The sequence below is a fragment of the Orycteropus afer genome, unplaced genomic scaffold (assembly GCF_000298275.1).
Source record: "Orycteropus afer afer isolate SDZICR_OR568_19922 unplaced genomic scaffold, OryAfe1.0 scaffold00472, whole genome shotgun sequence".
Classification (NCBI taxonomy): domain Eukaryota; kingdom Metazoa; phylum Chordata; class Mammalia; order Tubulidentata; family Orycteropodidae; genus Orycteropus; species Orycteropus afer.
Window position 1 is genome coordinate 1,876,642 of NW_006922059.1, and position 20,585 is coordinate 1,897,226.

The window sequence follows — 20,585 nt, forward strand, 5'->3', positions numbered from 1 at the left end:
AATAATAAAAAAAAAAAAAGAGGGCAAAATTAAAAAAAAAAAAAAGAAGAATGAGGGCAAAATTAAAGCATTCCTGGATAAGCAAAAGCTGAGGGAGTTCATTATCACTGTAACAGCCCTATAAAAAAAATGCTAACGATAGTCCTTCAGATAGAAAAAAAGGACTGTAGACAATGACTCAAGGAGGTCTGGTGGTGTAATGTCTAAGGCATCTGACTGCTAACCAGAAGGCTGGCAGTTCAAACCCACCAGCCACTCCACAGAAGGAAGACTGGGCAATCTACTTCTGTAAAGATTTACCTCCTCAGAAACCCAAAGGGGGTCACTATGAGTCAGAATCAACTCAATGGCAGTGAGTTGGTTTTTTTGGTTTTGTAGTCAATGACTCAAAGCTATACATGGAAAAAGATTTCCATTAAAGGTAATTGCAGGGGCAAGTATGCAGGCAAGTTATAAAGTATTTTTTGCTTAGTAACGTAGTGATTATATCCTTTATGCTTGGCAAGTTATATGTATGAAAAATAAGTAAAATATGTTATAGAACACATGATATATAAAAGTATAATTATATTTATAACAATATAAACAGGAGGGGGAAGTTGTATAGGAATAGAGTTGTTGTATGTTACTGAGCTTAAGATACATCAATGTTAACAGGTTATAAATATATTAAATATAATCCCCATGGTGACAACAAAGAAATTAACTAAAATATATACACAAAAGGAAAAAGAATGGAATTAAAATGGTTCACCACAAAAAAAAAAAAAATCAACAAAATTCAAATGTTGGTAGTACTGAAGGAAATGAGGGCAAAGAAATTAAAAAAAAAAAAATTAAGACACATAAAAAATAAATGACAAAATAGCAGTTCTTCCTTATCAGTTATTATAGGCATACCTCGTTTTATTGCACTTTGCTAACTGTGCTTCAGAGAATTGTGCTTTGCAGATATTGTGGTTTTCACAAATTAGAAGTCTGTGGCAGCCCTGCTTCAAGCAAGTCTAGATTGGCACCATTTTTCCAACAGCATGTGCTCACTTCATGTCTGTGTCACATTTTGGTAATTCTCACAATATTTCAATCTTTCATAACACTACTGCATACTTAAATAGACTGCAGTACACTACAGTGTAAACATAACTTACATATACTGGAAAACCAAAAAATTCTTGTGGTTTGCTTTATTGTGGTATTTGCTTTATTGAGGTGGTCTGGAACCAAATCTCTGACATACGCCTATACTGTAAGTATAAATGGTTTAAACTCTCTTAATAGAAGGCAGGGATTGGCAGAATGAACAGATAAATATGACCCAATATTATACAGGCTACAAGAGACACATCTTATGCCCAAAGACACCAACAGTGAAGGAGAAAAAAAGCTATTCCAAGGAAACAGTAAACAAAAGAGAACTAGAATGGTGATTTTAATATCAGATAATATAGACTTTGGGGAGCTCTGGTGTTGTAGTGCCTAAGGCATTTGACTGCTAACCAGAAGGCTGGTGGTTCAAATCCACCAGCTACTCCTTGTATGGAAGACTGGGAGATCTACTTCTGTAGAGATACTGCCTCGGAAACCCAAGGAGGGGTCACTCTAAGTCACAATCAACTCGATGGCAGTGAGTTTCAGTTATAAACTTTAACTGAAAATCTGTTTTAAGAGATACAGTAGGATATTATACAATGATAAAAGGGTCATTTCATGAAGAAGATATAGAAATTAAATACAATAAACATATATGTACCTGTGGTAGTTAAGTTTGTGTTTCAACCTGGCTGGGCCTGGTTGAGTGGCTGGGCAGCTGAATGTAGTTATTTCCCATGATGAGACTGGTATTTAACTCCATGGTGGAATCTGTTGGAGCAGCTGAGTAGCTGCTTTGGGTATGCAGTCTACTCCCTGTATATAAGAAACAGCTTTGGGAATGGTCTCTAGCTTATGGCACACTTGAACCCTGCATGTAGCCAAGTCGTTGGTTGACTGCCAACCTTGGGACTTTCACTGGACTTGAATTAACGGCCTGCTGTGTGATTTGGTAACACTGGGACTGTGCCTTTTTACTTGTCAACCTTGGGCTTGTCAGTCTCAGCAACCAACAGCTGTCTGAGTGAAGAAAAGCCTCTAGCTCCAACGGGCCAGAGCAGGAGGGAGAGCTGAAGCCCAAGGTTGAGGGGCTTTCACCCAGCCCCCAGAGCCTGGCACTTTGAACTTGGACTTAAAGCCTCCAAACTGTAAGAGAATAAACTCCTGTTTGTTAAAGCCATCCCATTTGTGGCCCATTCTTGTCAGAGTGGCACTAGGTAACCAAAACAGCACTTAACATCAGACCCCCATAATAAATAAAGCAAACACTGACAGAATTGAAGGGAGAAATGTTGTTGTTAGGTGCCATCAAGTCATCTCTGACTCATAGCAACCCTATGCACAGCAGAACAAAACAGTATCCGGTCTTGTGCCAGCCTCATGATCCTTGCTATACCTGAGTCCATTGTTGCAGCCACTATGTCTATCCATCTCATTGAGGGCCTTCTCCTTCTTCACTGACCCTCCACTTTACCAAGCACGACATCCTTCTCCAGGGAATGGTTCCTTCTGCCAACATGACCAAAGTAGGTGAGATAAAGTTCGGCCATTCTCGCTTCCAAGGAGCAGTCCAGCTGCACTTCTTCCAGGGCAGATTTGTTCATTCTTTTAGCAGTCCATGGTACTTTCAGCATTCTTCACCAGCACCACAACTCAAAAGCATCAACTCTTCTTTAGTCTTCCTTATTCATTGAAGGCAGAAATAGTTCTACAATAACATTGGGTCCTTTGATAGCAAAATAGTTAAGCATTCACCTACTAGTTGAAAAGTTAGTGGTTCAAACCTACCCAGAGGAGCTTCAGAAGACAGGCCTGGTGATCTGCTTCTGAAAGACCACAGCCTTGAAAACCCTGTGGAGCACATCCACTCTGAACACAAGGGGCCACCTAAGACTCAACAGCAACCAACAACAACATATTAACAATAGCTGGAGACTTAAATACACCACTTTTAATAATGGATAGACCATCTAGAAAGAAGATCAATATAGAAATAGAAGATTTGCATAATGCTGTAGACCAATCAGACCTAACAGACATATATAGAATACTCTATCCAATAACAGTACAATATACATTCTTCCCAATGCACATGGACCATTCTGCAATATAAACCACATATAAGGTTACAAAGCAAGTAACAGTAAATATTTAAAATTGAAATTATGCAAAGTATGTTCTCTGACCAAAACAGAATGAAACTAGAAATAGCAAAAATAAAATGGAAAATACACAACATGTGAAAATTAAACAACACACTATTAAAAAAATGAAATGGGTCAAGGAAGAAATCAGAAAATACTTTGAGTTATACGAAAACACAAGCACAACATACCAAAACTTATGGCACACAGCGAAGACAGTGATCAGAGGAAATTTATAGAGATAAACACCTGCATTAAAAAAGAAGAAAGATTTCATACCAATAACTTAATGTTATGACTTGAAGAACTGAAAAAACAAGAACAAACCAAGCCCAAAGCTACCAATTAAGAGAAAAACCACGATCAGAGCAGAGATAAATGAAATAGAGAAGAGAAAAACAGCAGGGAGAATCAACTAAACATAAAGTTTGATCTTAAGTCAATAAACCTTTAGCTAGACTGACAAAGAAAAGCAAGAGAAGATGCAAATATCTAAAGAAATGAAAGTGGGGGCAATACAAATGACCCTACAGCAATAAAAAGAATCATAAAAGAATACTGTGAGCAATTATATTTTTCATATAAATATGCTCAGGTATACAATGGCCACACGCACATACAACACACATAGTACACATAGGAAACTAACACACAAAGTAGTTGCACAGTTTGCAAAAGAATGTATAACATGCAAGTTATTTGTGTAAAACTACAGTATAAGTTAACAAACTAGATAATTTACAGGAAATAAACAAATTTCTAGAAACACAAACACTGCATTGACAAGAAATAAAGATCTCAACAGACCCATAACACGTAAAGAGACTGAATTCGTAATGGTAAGACTCCCAAAAAAGAAATGTTCCACCCAGACAGCTTCACTTGGGAATGCTACCAAACGTATATAGAAGAAATGACACCAATCCTTCTTAAAGTTTTCCAAAAAATAGAAGAGGAAGGAACACTTCCTAACTCACTCTGTGAAGCTACTAGCATTACCCTGATACCAAAGCAGAAAAAGACAACACAAGAAAAGAAAACCATAAGCCAACATTCTTGACGAATACAGATTCAAAAATCCTCAAAAGATACTAGCAAACTGAATCCAAAAGTACTTTATAAGGATTATACACCATGATCATGTGGGATTTATGCCAAGAATGCAAGGGTATTTCAATTTTGGAAAATCAATCAATGTAACATACCACATTAACAAAGGAAAAGAACTATATGTTTATGTCAATCAGTGCACACATACAAGGCATTTGACAAATTCTGATCCCCTTACATAATAAAAACACTCAACAAGCTTGGAATAAAAAGCAAATTTCTCAATGTGGTAAAGAGCATTTATCAAAATCCACAGTTAACATCAGGCTCAACACAGGAAGACTAAGAGCATAACTCTTAAAATGAGGAACAAGACAGAATGCCCATTCTCACTACTCTTTTTAATTTTGTACTAGAAACATTAGCCAGAACCCAAATAAGGAAGGAAAACAACAATCCCTTTTCACTTAATCTTATATAGAGAAAATTTTAAAAATCCACATGACAACTACTACAGCTAACAATCAACACAGTGATAGGCTACAAGGTCAGCACATAAAAATCAGTTGGGTTTCTATATATTAGCAATGAGCATTCTGAAAAAGAAATTTAAAAAATAATTCCTATATAGAAACTATAAAACATTACTGAAAGAAATTAAAGATAACCTAAATAAATGGAGGACATTTCATGTTCCTGGATTAGAACACTTAATATTATTAAGATGTCATACTACCCAAAGTAATCCATAGATCTGATGCAATCTCCATTAAAATTCCAACACCATTCTTTACAGAAATGGAAAAGCCAGTCCCCAAATTCATATGTAACTGCAAAAACCCAAAACCAAACCTACTGGCATCAAGTAAATTCTGACCATGTAAGACAGAGTAAAACTGCCCAAAAGGATTTCCAAGGCTATAAATCTTTACAGAATTAGATGGCCACATCTTTCTCCCACATAGCAGCTAGTGGGTTTGAACCACCACCATTTTGGCTAACAGACAACTGCTTTAACCACTATGCTACCAGAGCTCCTACAGAATTGCAAGCTGCCCAAAATAGCTAAATAAATCTTGAAAAACAAGAACAAAGTAGGAGGACTCACACTTCACAATTTCAAAACATACTATAAAACTATAGTAATCAAAACAGTCCAGAATTAGTATAGCGCTAGACATATAGGCCAATGGAAACGAATTGCAAGTCCATAAATAAATCCATACGCTTATGGTCAACTGATTTTTGACAAGGGTCCATTAATGGACTAAGTCCATTCAATGGAGAAAGAATAATCCCTTTAATAAATGGTACTAGGACTGGCTTTCCATATATAAAAGAATGAAGCTGGGCTCATACCTTACACTGTATACAAAAATAAACTCAAAATGGATCAAGAACCTAAAGGAAGAACTAAAACCATAATACTCAGAAGGAGACATAGAAGTCATGCTTCAGGGCCTAGTTTTTGACAACAGATGCTTAGATATGACACCAAAAGCACAAGCAACAAAAGATAAAACAGATAAATTGAATTCCATCAAAGTTAAACACTTCAGGGCTTAAAGGACTTTTCAACAAAGTTTAGAGAAAACCTACAGATTAGGAGAAAATGTACAAGGGCCATATATTGGGTCAAGATTTAATATCCAAAACATACAAAGAACTCCTCCAATTTGACATCATAAAGACGAAACAATTCAATAAAAAAAAAATAGGCAAAGGACTTGAATAGTCATTTCACCAAAAAAGATATACAAATGGCCAAGGAGCACATAAAAAGATGTTCAACATCTACTGTCATTTAAAAAAAAAAAAAAACACTCACTCCCATGGAGTCATATACAGCTCATAGCGACCCCTCTTGAGTTTCCAAGGCGGTATCACTACGGAAGTAGACTGCCCAAATGTCCTTCCTGATGTGTGACTGGTGGGTTCGAACCCCCAGCCTTCCCCTTAGCAGTCAAGTGCCTCAGGCACTATGCTACCAGAGTTCCTTCTTTCTTCATTAGGGAAATGCAAATAAAAACCACCCTGAGATACCATGTCACTCCCACTAGGACAGCTATATGGAGCCCTGCCAAAGCACTAAAAAGGCAATGATTCTTCATAGAACATGTTCAGTTCAATGTGGAGAGAGGAGTAATTAACTTTTTAAAGTATATTACTACCATGCATTATTTTCTATTTGTATGTTAAATCCATTACAAAACTTATAAATTACATCTATATAAACTCACACTGTCAAAGAATTTTTGTTATAAAATCATGCAATTGATTTTTCTTGCTCCACATACATTTCCTTCCTAAAACACATCATTTTAAATTAGTCTTTACGTACTTCATGTATATAATGAGTTGTACTTAGTTTTCTGATACAAAATATCAATGTATCTATTATATTTAAAGAACTATGTTTAGTAAACTAATATATACCACGAAATTATATGTGGATATAGATACAGGTTTTCTGTCCTTGAAATTTTTTAAATGAACTTAAATTTTCCCTGACTATACTTTTCATTGCGTTTACATGTTCTGAAAGTAATCACTATAATCAAATCAGCAAATAAACATCCAGATATCATTTAGCACTGTATTTATTCAACTGCTGATAATACTGAGTAATTTAAATACCATATGAAACTTACTAGAGGAATACCAGTCCCTCCACCAAATCATTCCAAACATAATCTGAGGAGGATGAAACCACAGGATTAACACAAATGTAAAATTAATTAATCTCTTTACATATCAGATAAAAGTCAAGTTAGAAAAAATGTATGTAGGGGTATATATTTTCACTATTAGAATAATCATAGAATTCATGTCATACCTGTGCTCCATAGATATATTTATCCAACATCTTGCCTCCTATTGTCTGTCCTCCTATATCCCAAACTTGAAGAGTAACATTCAAGTTTCCTATAATATAAAAATTGAATATAAAAATAAGAAAAAAAGGCTACTTTAAATAACCATATAACAGCAGAAAACATTTTCATAGAACACTAAGTCACAGTGAGAAACTCTAGGCCTTCCATTCTTCAGACTCATATGGTCAAATATTTGGAACTGTAAAATAATGTAGCAAAATCAACCCATTGTAGGGATCTAGGTTTATCCCTTAACCCAATTCCATGGAACCACGTTCACAATCATTTTCAAAACAAAAGAAAATAAGCTTTAATTCATAAACTTCTTAAACTTTAAGAGAATAATATAACAAAGCACATGGATAGTGAGGTAAGAAATTTACTTCAAAATTAAAAAGTGAAACTTGATATATATTAACCCACCCAACTGCACCAATTGCACATGAATTTTACTATAGGTTCTCAAATCTGTGGGTTCTAAAACTCACAGAAAAATGACAGACTATAAAAAACACATTCATAGTTTCAACCTGAATCTTTTTAATTTGAATGTCTGCTTTTATATGTAATGGAAAAAATTTAAAAATTACATGGTCTTTAACCTATAAAATATAAATGCATTTGACAGCCCTCTTCAGAAATGATGTAGCATACCTAGCATATCACTAAATATCATGCTACATTCATACTTGTTCAAAGTATTTCCATGGAAATAAATTATGTGTCTTGAAACCTTTATAAAATAGTTTAACTAATCTTTCCTAACCAAGTCTTATAAAAGCATTCTAAAGTACTAAAAGGCAACCTTTAAAATTCTTCTGGGCATTTTGCAAAATATTTGGTTGATACAAAAACTTAGGAGATAAGCTATTCTCTCTTATCAGCGAAACTAAGGACTGACCTACAAAAGACAAAGACCACGCCACATAGGCTTTTTTGTTTAACATCTCAAACTACTTCTCATAAAATTGTGCCGTTTTATCTAATATAAGTTCATTTCAAAATTTTTGTTTTAAAGACATGAAAGAGCTGAATGATTAAAAAAAAAAAAAGCCAATGTAAAACACTAAAATCGGAGAATGTTAGTCAGTTCACAACTGCAAAGAAAGCTTGACAGTGAATTAACCAGCAGAAGTTTACTCTGACTTTCGCTGGGTTTGCATTACAATCTTTCCATTATTTGCATGGAGGTCTGCTCCATCTGCCAGCGTGTAGCGGATTTACAGGAGGAACTTCCATTAGCATTGAAAGCTACTGAAGTTCACCCTCCCCCATCATCATTACCAAATACACACACTTTCAGCATTCGCAGTGATGACCACAATGTTCCCGAGCTCCTATAAAACTGTAAATCAAAATGTCACAGACTAAGATTTGTCCAGCAACTCGCATAAATCCAGTTTCTTACAGATCTTTCCCTGAGATTCATTCTAATACTGCTTGAAATTACACAGGTGAGAAAGAGCTAGTCATCAATAAACTCAGTCGCTGGGGAGTTGATCCTGACTCATTCTGACTCACTACTAGAGGTAAATAATATTGTTTCAGATGGCCCTAGAAAAACAGGCATTGCTCTATTCAGTTAATGTGCAAAACTCGTTACAGTCATTTGTGTGTTTACTTCAAAAACAATGTTTTACAATACTAACTTTTACAGAGTAAATAATATTTTAAGCAACACTTAAAAATCAATAAAACACATTGAATGTCCTCATCTTCTTCATTGCCAATAATCCCTATTGCTTAACCTCACATCAAGAAATGTAAAGATTTTTTCTTTTGAATTCTGATATTTAGACCCCATCTGACTGAACTAAATGCTGTCAACACTTTGACTATAACTTTAGGAACATGATCTTCATTTCATGTTTCCAAATTCTGACCACAATCATTTCAAGATCCTAAGTCTTCGTATGGTAAGGGCATTTTTGAAATCTATACCTATCCAAAAGAAACCTTCCTTTTTCATTGTTACTGTTGTTTTGTTTTGTGTTATTTACATACAGATTCTAGTGACTCAAGAGACAAAAACAGCTATGCATTACTGATAGCCTACTAATAGAGTAGACAAGCAAAAAAAAAAAAAAAAGCTTTACTAATTATTCACTAATTACTAATGACAGCTGCCACAAATGATTTTAACTTCATAGTTATTTCTATGATATATATATATCTAGAAATATACTTTTAATTTCCACATTTGAATGTTCAGCTTATGAACACATAAAACTTAAAATAGGGATTCCCTATTTTGGGAACAAAATCAATAAAGATTTAATTGAAATCACTACTCATTTTTGTTTTTGCAGACATAAACACATATTATCTCCTAATCTATTTTCAAAATGACATACCTATAAAGCTTTATGAGAGTATCCAAATTATCAATACTACAAAATGAAGATATCAAGAATCCATCTAATATAAATGTCTAACTAATAAAGACCTTTAAGGAAATTGTCAGCAATCTAATCCCAAATGCAAAATGCTACAAAACTCTAGCTCCTCTGCAAGAAATAACATGTAACTAGAAGGAAAAATAAAATAAATGAGGTGACAAAATACAGGTAAGCTGCTTTTGGTATGAATCAAAGCCACCAAGAGGATTCAACAGTGACCTTGTAAAAGTACACTTGGTGCCTTGGTTAACCTTACTTAAAGTGCTGCATAGTCAAGATGGAACTAAAAACACGAGTCTGCCCACTTCTTGTACTAAAGACTTAGAAATCCTTTTCACAGTAGAACGCTGTTTACTGGACTGTACCCACAAGCTTCCTGAAAGTATTTTGACTAAGGCTCTTAAGAAGCTCTATCAGCAGAATCTCTGACTAACAGATACACTATTTTAAGCAGTAAAATCTGCACAGTGGTTGCATCCAGACTATACAGCATACCGGATCATGAAATACACTGAAATGGATGAGTATCTGCAAAGTAATGACCTTGAAAACTTGCATGAAGAGAATGTGAATAGATGGACAGAAGGTATTACAACTCTAACAATCTGACTGGTCAGAAGAGTTACTAGAATACTAACAAATGTTAGATTCCTCTGCTACACTGTTTTACCATAAATTCAAGAATGCTGCCTGCAACGTTTTAGCAAATAACACAAATAGTGGCCATCCTACATTTTGATACTTAGTATGTGAAGGATATACTACCAGTCTTGCAATTTATTTGCTTGTCTCTTAATCTACCTATTAATTATATAAAATTAATATATATTAAAACTATTTTCCTAGTGAAATTTCCACTATAATTTTGAATCCATTAAGTAGTACAAACACTTTCTTTAAAAAAAGAGAATTTCTGGAACTCTGACCATGAAAATATAAACTTAATCAGGAAAATTAAAATACACATTCATTAAGCATATACATCTCCTAATATCACTTCTTAACCTAAGTACTTACTTACTCTAAAATTTAAAGTAGTATGCTATAAATTTGGATTCTATAATTGTCAAATAATTTTTACAAAATAATCAAAACTCAAAAATTGGTAATAATGTACAACAGATCAGAAATCAGTATAAAATTAAATATGTAACATTATTAAAACATCCAAAACCAGTTTTAGTGTTTGTTTGATCCTTATTTATGCCTTTTAAATAAAAAATTAGAAAAATTAAGCAATAATATGAAAGAGAATGTTGGTGCTTCTCTAATTCAGAATCCAAACAAAATAGCTAATAACTAAATTATATTTAGAATACACACACTATGTATAAGTGGCATTCCTTAAAGAAAACTTGAAAAATAATATTTAGCATTCATATTACGTAATATGTGCATGTATTCTGCTAGTGACTGCTATAGATATTCTGAATGTAGCATTTACCTGTCCGTAAGCTAGAGGATAACAAAAATAAAATGAGATTTTCAGCTTTGAATATGTGAAAAGAAAATACAAATAGAACAGAGTCTCCATGTGTTGCTCATTAAACCCTTGCTGAACAAACAATAAGTTAACAATGCTGTATCTTCTAATCTATTTTTCAGTGGCAGCAGGCTACAGAGCACCCTAAAATATGTATACTGTCTTACTAATGAGGTATACAGAATACCTGCCATTACCAAGAATTTCCATTAGCTGCTTTAAAACTTTCATGGGAGCTGTCTGACAGATGGGTGTTAGACAGGTTAACCTATTTCAGTAATATCAGAATTTATGAAACCCCTTCCCACTTTATCATTCACATTCCAGTGATGAATCTGACATCACACCACTTGCAACTGTTTTATTCAAATGTGTTTCCTCAGAGACGAGAGACAAGAGGGACAGATTGGTTTATAAAGTCAGTGAAGATAAACCCACTTTTAATAAAATACTTTAAACATATAATTTAACCATTGCAAGTGAACAGACAGCATTTTAAAGCCCCAATTGTTCAGAAACTAACTTAAAACAGAAACCACTCTTTTTTTGTTATTATTTCCCTGTATTTCCCACAAAATGTGCTGCAACTGGCATCTAAATAGTTTCTTTGCATGGTGAACTGAAACATCTTGAATGCTCAAACTGTATTTTTATGAGTGCCTGGGGACCCTAAATTTTAGTGGTCTATTAAATGCCAGCAATTTCATGCTGCCTCGCATAAAACAGCATTCACATATTAGAGCACAGAAGTTCCATAGCTACATTATACTTCTGTTCCCACTTTCTCTCAAACACAAAACTCAAGCAGAGGCTAATCAAAATAGTATTTTAAAAATAATCCTTCCCAATCTTTTCACATTTAGTTAATAAAACATTTGTTGACAATTTCATACACTGACTTTTTTAAAACTTTTTAGAATTTTATAAGCAACTATTGTTTATCATTGGAAAATGTTGTAGCCAAAATAAAAGGTAAGGGTAGGGGGTGTGTAAGCTTTTTTTCTCACACCCATGGCCAATACGCCTTCAGAGTAGAAGCTGATAAAAGTTAACCTCCCTAAACTAGATTTATTGATTACACAAATTATCATGCAGCAACAAAATCTATTTTACACAATTCTGCCTTGTGTGTCTTATTGTAAGATTTGCACAATCTTCTACGTTAAAACTTGTTAAGTCTCTTACCTGGCAACGTCATCCTTCTCAAAAAGAAATCCAGTCCTACAGTTTGCTTGTACTGTTTCCCAAAAGTTTCTTGAGCAAAACATGTAGCTAAGGAAGTCTAAAAAAATTGATGCGCAGAATATAAAAATTAATTTATCTATTTTAGAAACATGGACATAAAAATATTACTAAATCTCATCAAGCATCTTAACATTCATATGTCTATTAATACAAGGAGCAACTGTAAGCAGTTCTAATCAGTCACAAAGGGAGGAGGAAGTTAACACTCTACCAAGTAAATTTCATTTGTCAAATGTTATCAGTGGGGACAACAGACTAATCTGTTAGATCTCTTTAAATCCAGACTGTCAAATTCCTTCTTGCTGCAAAATATAATCTGAGATTTATCAACGAGAAAACTAAAACAGCATAATTAAAGATCTGCAATCTTACATATCCATATATATCAATTCAATAAAAATTTCAAAGACTTCTAAGTTTCATTTCTCAAGTTAGATATTTTAAGGGTAGCCTGTGCTCCCAGCTAACACTAAGAAATACTAATTAAGGAAAGCCTGCTTACAGAACTTCCTTTTTTCCCCCCGCAAAGAAAAGTATCTTTAAGTGCTTAATTTTTGTCTACACTTAAATTATTAATTAAAAATGATTCTAGAGAATGATTCTGATAATATGCGTCCGTTAAATAATGAAGTTGGTATTTTTAAGATTAATGTAAAGCAGATAAAATAAGTATTTTCCAGCACAAAAACTATAAGGTAAAAGAGTCACGGGAATATAACCAAAACAGATATATACAGCTATTTTTAAACTAAAAACTCAAAGTTTTATTCAAAAACTGTGTTGCTTTCTTTTAGAGTACTACTTCTTATCAAAGTGAAATAATCATTCAAATAACAACTGAAATAACTCAGTAACTTAAAGGCTCTTTAAACATTTTAAATGCACTACTCTCATTTGTAAACTTCCCAAAAAAGTAAACTAAACTTCTAGGTTTATCAAGACAGACTTTTCTAAAATTTAAGGGAAAAGAGCTCCTTTTTTCCATTCTGTAAGTTAAAATCAGATGTCAGCTCTTAACGTAATGAAAAGATGACATTTCTAAGACAGCTTATTATAGTTAATTATGATATAATTCCAGCAACGTAAAAGAAACCTCGGCAAAATTTCAATTTCCTTAAACAAAAACTAAAATTTCTTTTGACACAAGCACCACATTTTTCACTCAAATGGTAACGCATGCACCCTAACATCAATTTTTTTTAATATTTAAATACTCAGTATTTATAACTTTCTAAAATATTTGGTTAAATTGAACATTACTATCTGAAAGGTGTTCTGCTAGACATTAACAAATAAATGCACTACACCAAAATGAAAATGTATTTGGCTTCCTTAAAGTAATATCGAAACTAAGATACTCAAATAAGAAGGATAAACATTTCTTTTTTAAAGTCTTTTGTTTTTCGTGTAGCTATGCTACTGGGCTTGTTTATTAAAAAACCAAACCCACTGCCATTGAGTTGATTCCAACTCACAGCAACCAAACAGGACAGAACAGAACTGCCCCGTTGGGTTTCCAAGGCTGTAAATCTTTACAGAAGCAAACTACCTCATGTTTTTCCCAGGAACCAGGTGGTGCTTTGAACCACCAACCTTTTGGTTAGTAGCCCAATGCTTTAACCACAGTGGTACCAGAGCTCCTTGACTTTGTTTAAACGAGCACAAAATCATCTGAGTTCTAGAAAAAAGTAACTCTCACCATTCATATTACAGATATTTCAAAATGTTTACTATATGGATGGATGGCTGAAATACTTCCAAAAGGCAAAGAGAATCTCAAGGCATGTGTAACATCAGCATGTCATGTAAGGTAATTTGGCACTTTCATTTAAGATTCTCAATTCAGTGTTTTTAGATTAATGAGTATTCAGAAAAATCCTAATTTTTTTTTTTTCTGAACCATTTCTACATTCTGACTTTTGGTGTTCAAACCACACCCTCACACTTTCGATAGAAATCTAAAGCTGGCACTTTCACTGGAACACTGAGTCAAAAAGCACAGGCCATTGGCAATACAGAACGTTAAACGGGTTCCGATTCCTTCTCCTGACACTGCCAAGGGCACCTTTCTCTTCAAGTATCTGGACTTGGTGCCACCTTTCACATTCAGTAATTTCTCATGAGTCATTGTATAAACGCCCTTCTTAAACAATTACAAAGTGAACAACCATCCCTCATACCTAAAACATTTTTACCTGATTCTTTAGTTTTTGTTTGCTAAAACTGTGCTGACAATTTTTAATCGTACTACATTTACAAACACTAAAAAAGCACATAAAAACAATATTTGTACTCAAAAAAGTATTAGTAAGTAATCAAATCAAAAGTAGGAATCAGAACAGGAGAGAAATAGAAACACTTGTTCCCAGGAGAGGAGCTCAATTTCCCCTGGAGAACCTGTTAGTGGTCATCCTATTTCTCTGTTGCTTCCATCAGTATATATAAAAATCCAGAGTTAGAATTAGCAGGAAAAATTAATGCCAGAAAAAATGCTCAGGAGCAAAATCAGGATACAAATAAGGATGAAAGAGAGGTTAGGCTCATAAAAGAAAAGGACAGTAAATAGAATGGGAACGCTGATAGTCGCCAATAACTGAAGGACTGAATGGGATATGGACAAAAAAAAAAAAAAAATGCTTACAAATAAAGAAAGAAGGTTAGGTTTGGATGCTTATATCACAAAATTTCTGGCAGAAAAACTCTACTATGATTTGAAAAGAAATTATTTAGTCCACATCATGAAGATTAAGTCAGAGCACCGGAATATCACTACCATTATTCTTCAATGCACAAAGATAGTGCTATCTCAACAAACACAGAAATGAAAAAGCTATGCTTTGTCCTAGAATGGACAGAACTATCGACAGATTTTAGAAGATACTTATCCAGGCTAAATTAGCAATGAGGGGATAATATGTATGGTAGACTAAATGAAAAACTAGATAGAAAATTATGAAAAAATTTCAACTGGGTGATACAAGCATACCAAAATCCCCACTGCATCGAGTGGATTCCAACTCCCAGCAACCCTACAGGACACAGTAGAACTGTCCCACAGATTTCCAAGGCTGTAAAGCTTTATGAAAGCAGACTGTCACATCTTCCTCACCCTCAGATGCTGGTGGGTTCGAACAGGCGACTTTTCAATTAGCAGCCAAGTGCTTTAACAACTGCACCATCAAGGGCTCCTAATGCTCTGGTAGCATAGTGGCTAAGGCACTTGACTGCTAACCAGAAGGCTGGTGGTTCAAACCCACCAGCCACTCCTCGGAAGGAAGATGGGGCAATCTACTTCCGTAGTGATACTGCCTTGGAAACCCAAGAAGGGGTCGCTATGAGTCGGGTCTGACTCGACGGCACATAACAACAACAACAACATAAAAACTGGGAGAAAAACAAACAAAAGTTTAAAGAACTATGCTAAAATGTAGGATGGTGGTGAATTCGAAGGTCTTTTTACAAGTGCACTACAGTTACAGATTGTCATTGTAATTTTAAACAGGAAATAAACTCACTTATGAATTGACCTTAATACTGGGTAATATATGGTGATTTACGAAATGAAAAGTCAGAAGGCCTTCAAGAGAAAATCTAAATACTGAGGAAATTATAAAAATATAACGAAGATTTGTATTGAAGTTAATGAAGATGTTAGAAATAGTGCTAAATTATTTATAACAACTTCCCCCTTCAAAACGCTTTTTAAGTGTACAAAAATTTATACAATATTGTATAAAGAAAAGTGATCTCAAGTTCTTTACTTCTCCAAAAATGTTTAAAGGTAATCAGAGCATATCAAGTTGTTTTCCTCAACAATCAAAATCAGTAACAAAGTACCCAGAGAGGCAAGAAAGAAGTTAACAGAAGTCTGAAAACGCAGCATGTGAATGACACCTCTCCCAGGGGCTCTATGAAGTCAAGTCTCAGGGCGGCGGACAGGAGCAACACACCGCCAACTGCCAGGGAGGATGCAAAGAGCTGTCGTCGCTACAGAAACCAGGATCCCAATTACAGGCGCACAAGAAAAAAACGGGAAGCCGAAAATCGGAAACTGGCAGCAGGAATAGCCTGCGTGACTCTAATTGCAGAGTAAGAGACATTCCCAGAAAGAGTGTAGGTGCCTTCGCCAGAGGGGACAGGTGTGAAGGCACTCGGCAGAGGCTCTTCACTTCATTCGAGGGGTGGGTCACAGAGCCCTTTGAGATCCTATGGGCTCTCTCCTCTCAGCAAGTACCAAGATCAGGAAAAGAAAAAAAAAAAAAAAGCCACCCCCTGTCATTCATTCGATGCCGAATCACAGCGACTTTCCAGGACAGAGTAGAACTGCCCCCACAAGGTTCCCAAGATCGTACAGCTTGCGGGGAGCAGACTGCTTCCCATTTTTCTCTCGCAGAGCCGCTGCTGGTGAGTTCGAACCCCTACCTTGTTGATTGGCAGCCGGAAGCTTTAAGCACTCCACCACCAGAGACCCCCTGAGCAAGTACCAAGCCAAGTTGATGCGACGTCAGGAGTTCCACAGACCTCAAGAATCCCTGCCTAGGAGGTCAAGGGTCTGGCCAGCTGGCCATTCATTCATTCATTCACATTCCTTCATTCATTCCTTCAATCAACTGTCACCAACGGTTCGGCTGCAAGGCAGGGATTCCCTCTGTCGCCCAGCTGTCCTGCCCCCCGCATTCAGCCCACAGCAGGCGCTCAGGAAGTCACTGGTTGATATGCTTGTACTGTCAGGTGCTGCCGGGAACGGAGACCACGCACCAACGTTTCGTGAGTGCACGTCAAGTTCTAAAAGCTTCGTGTGTCTCTGCCGCCAAGCGTCACAACAGCCCTCTGAGGGGACTCCTCTCCATACCCATTCTGCAGATGGGTCCCAACTAGGTTAGCAACTGCCCTCCAAGGACCGGGCCAGTGAGCGAGGGAGCCCCAGTTCCCACCGAGGGACTCGGATGCCAGAGCCAAGCTCTTGGGAGCTCACAGTGCAGGGGAGGCATCAGAAAGCAAAGGGGGTGGGAGTCAGACCCGAGCTGCAGTCAAGGTAAGATGCCTCGGCAGATCCTCGCCGGTCCTGAGAGGCGAGAAGATGGGAAGCTTCCCACCGAGGGGATGCTGCCCGAGCCGTTGGAAGGATAAGTTCGCGATCCGGGCAGGGACTTGGGAAGTGCACTATTTTCTTTCTTTCTTTCTTTTTTTTAAAGGGGAGCTGGACAGCTCTCGTCCGCCTTCGCCGGGCGCCTGACGGTTGGGCCCGAGCCTCGAAGCCACGGGCTCGGGGTGAGGCGGCGCCCGGCGGCGGGGAGGAGGCTGAGGGGCGCCAGGGCGCGCCGGGGATTCCTGCAGGCCCGGGACTGTAGGCTGGTGCGAGGACTGACCTTCCCGGAGGTGCCGTCCCCCAACACGACGATTTTCAGTTGCCGGTCCTGGCTCTCCTCCTCAGAGTCCGACATGGTGTCCCAGGAACCAGGCCCGCCCCCCGAGGTGGAGGAGTGAGTGCAGGGAAAGGGCCTCCGGGGGCGGGGGAGAGGAGGAAGGGCCGCACTGGAAGCAGGACCCCCGCCCCGGGGTCTCCGAGGCTGCTGGTGGGACCCGGGGCGAATCACTCGCCGGGCGCCATCTTGCCCGCCTCCCCTCCCCCAGCGCGCAGCCCCACCCCCTACGCGTCACGTCGGGCGCTGGCCCCCTCTTCTACGCCAACCCGCGCCTACCGTGAGCCTCCCCGGCGAGCCGGACCACGCGCGGGCCGGGGATCGAAGGGGAGCTTTCCAGACGGAAAAGCGAGACACGCCGCTGCCCTAGCAGAGACAGTTGGAAAGAGGGAAAGAGAAAGTATATAGTTAAAAGTGGGCAGAAATATGGGAGCAGAGTATCTCGCAGGGGTTATATCGTAGGATCATATTTCCTGATTCCCTTGAGACTGTCCCTGCGGCGAATGGTTCAGCCCGGAGTTGGAGGGGCGGGGATGACGCCTGGCCTGAGCTCTGCTGTTGCCATGGTTGCTAGGAGTGGGCGGGGCAGTGTCTGCTAGGAGACTGTTACTGGGCACCAAGGACGCCTGTTGCCTGGCGGAGCGCAGCCCTGGTGCTGGTGTAGGCTCCGGAGGTGCAGCCTGGGATGAGACAGCCAAGAGCAGCGGCGGCGGTGCCGGGAGAAGTGTGGGTTGGTGAGGGCCGCGCTGCGGGGCGAAGAAACTGCAGTAGCGGCCGCGAGTATAAGGCCTGTATGAGCTTTGAACCCGGCGCTGCCTCTTAGTCCTCTCAAACCCATCTCAAACCCTAATCAGCGTCAGAGCCCGGAGATGCATGCACTGAACGTCAGCCTAAAGGCACAGGATCTTTATCGTGGAGCAATAATTCTCAAAAGGAAGGGGAAATCCGAATGAAGTCAAACAATTTTCATAATCACACAAACACGTTATTTGCCTTTTTCGTGTTCAATCTCTCTCAAACGTACAGAGAAATTTTCCGGAGGATGCGAGGTTGTATGATGTCATCATTCTACCATCTGAGGGAATGTGGGCCTGTGAGTTCTTCTATTTGAACATTTCTCGTGTTAATTTCAATGCAGTAATGATAGCTATGCGGGGCAGCGGTATTTCTGTAGAATTACCACCTTCTGGAGATCTGGAGATCTGAGTTCAATTCCCTGCCAACATCCCTTATGTGCCGCCACCACCCCACTGTCAATGTAGACTTCCTTAATGCTGTGATGCTGCAAAGTTTCAGCAGAGCTTCCAAGAAAAGATGGACAGGAAGAAAGCCTGGCAGTCTACTGAAAATCAGCCCTATGAATCACAACAATCCGATCTGCAACCTACAGTGGGGGTGGTGCAGTACTGGGCATGAGTGCATGGTGTCACAGTGATGCATGCCAACACAGCAGCAGCTAACAACAATGACAGCTAATAACCCAGATAAACAAAAGCTCCTTGTGGTTCATAATTCTTAAGGGTGTAGGAAGGCCCTGGGAACAGTAAGTTTGAGAACTGATGCCCTGGATGATCTCAGTTGAACATAATTGAAAATTACAATATAGTGAGGTAAGGAGCCCTGGTAGCATAGTGCCTAAGGCACTTGACTGCTAACCAGAAGGCTGGTGGTTCAAATCCACAAGCCACTCCTTGGAAGGAAAATGAGGCAATCTACTTCCATAGTGGTACTGCCTCAGACACCCAAGGAGGGGTTGCTATGAGTCGGGTCTGACTCAGTGGCACATAACAACAACAACAAAGATAATGTTAGGCTCTAGTGTTTGTCGCATTCTTTCTGTAGCATTTGTTGTATTCTTAATCAATAAACAAAAAAACATACCCACTGCCATCCAGTCAATTCTGACTCACAATGACCCCCATTGGGTTTCCAAGGCGGTAAATCTTTAGGGAAGTGAATTGTCTCATCTTCCTCCCACAGAGAAGCTGGTGAGTTTGAACCACCGACCTTGTGCTTAGCAGCCAAATGCATTACCCACTACACCACCAGAGCTCCTTGTTATTAATCAATAACCATGTGGATATCACATTTACTATTCATAGCAACCCTATATGGTAGATATTAGAATTATCCCCATTTTACAGATAAGAAAGCTTAAGTTCCAAAAAGCTTAGATTAGAAGCAATAGTCTTTGAAACAATGAGGGTATTAGAATGGGAAGGGAATACAGTGTAAAGAAGTGCACAGCCCTGGAGGCAGCACAGGAGTTGTAATCAGAGCCCTGTACCTACTACACGTGACATTTCTTCTGTAAAATAGAAGTACTACCCTCATTACATTCAAGAGGCTGGAAAGCAGGGAAAGAAAAGCCAGGGGGAAGACAGTGAGCAGCGGCAGGGATCCAGGTAAGGGGAGAGTGGCGAGGTTTCGAACAGCTGATGGAGACAAACTTGTCTGTCAGTTTGTGATACTCTGGTGGCTTGCATGTTACTGGGAGGCTTGAGGCTGTGCCACCGGTGTTTCGAACGCCAGCAGGGTTGTAGGTGGTGCACGGGTTTCAACGCAGCTTACAGACTGAGACAGACTAGGAAGAAAGAAGAGGCCATCCACTTCTCAAAGAATTGATCAGGGAAAACCTTATAAATAGCAGGGAAACACTGTCTGATGCTGTGGTGGTTAAGTTTGTATGTCAACTTGGCTGGGCAACTGGATGTAGTTATTCCCCATGGAAAGACTGGTAATTAACTCCATTGTGGAATGTACTAGAGCAGCTGAATAGCTGCTTGAGTGATGTGGTCTGCTTCACATATATAAGAAGCAGCTTTGGGAATGGTCTCTAGCTTACGGCACACTTGAACCCTGCATGTAGCCATGTC

The 20,585-nt window shown here is 38.3% G+C and overlaps 1 protein-coding gene across 1 annotated transcript in view; it reads right to left on the reverse strand.

Moving 5' to 3' along the window:
• Positions 1 to 12,239, reverse strand: part of LOC103209021 (N-acetylaspartylglutamate synthase A) — a 193,170-nt gene extending 180,931 nt beyond the window's left edge. Inside the window, 2 exon segments of the mRNA XM_042782804.1 lie at positions 7,120 to 7,208; positions 12,227 to 12,239. Coding sequence (XP_042638738.1) covers positions 7,120 to 7,208; positions 12,227 to 12,239 — 102 coding nt within the window.
• Between the last annotated feature and the right edge of the window lie 8,346 nt (positions 12,240 to 20,585).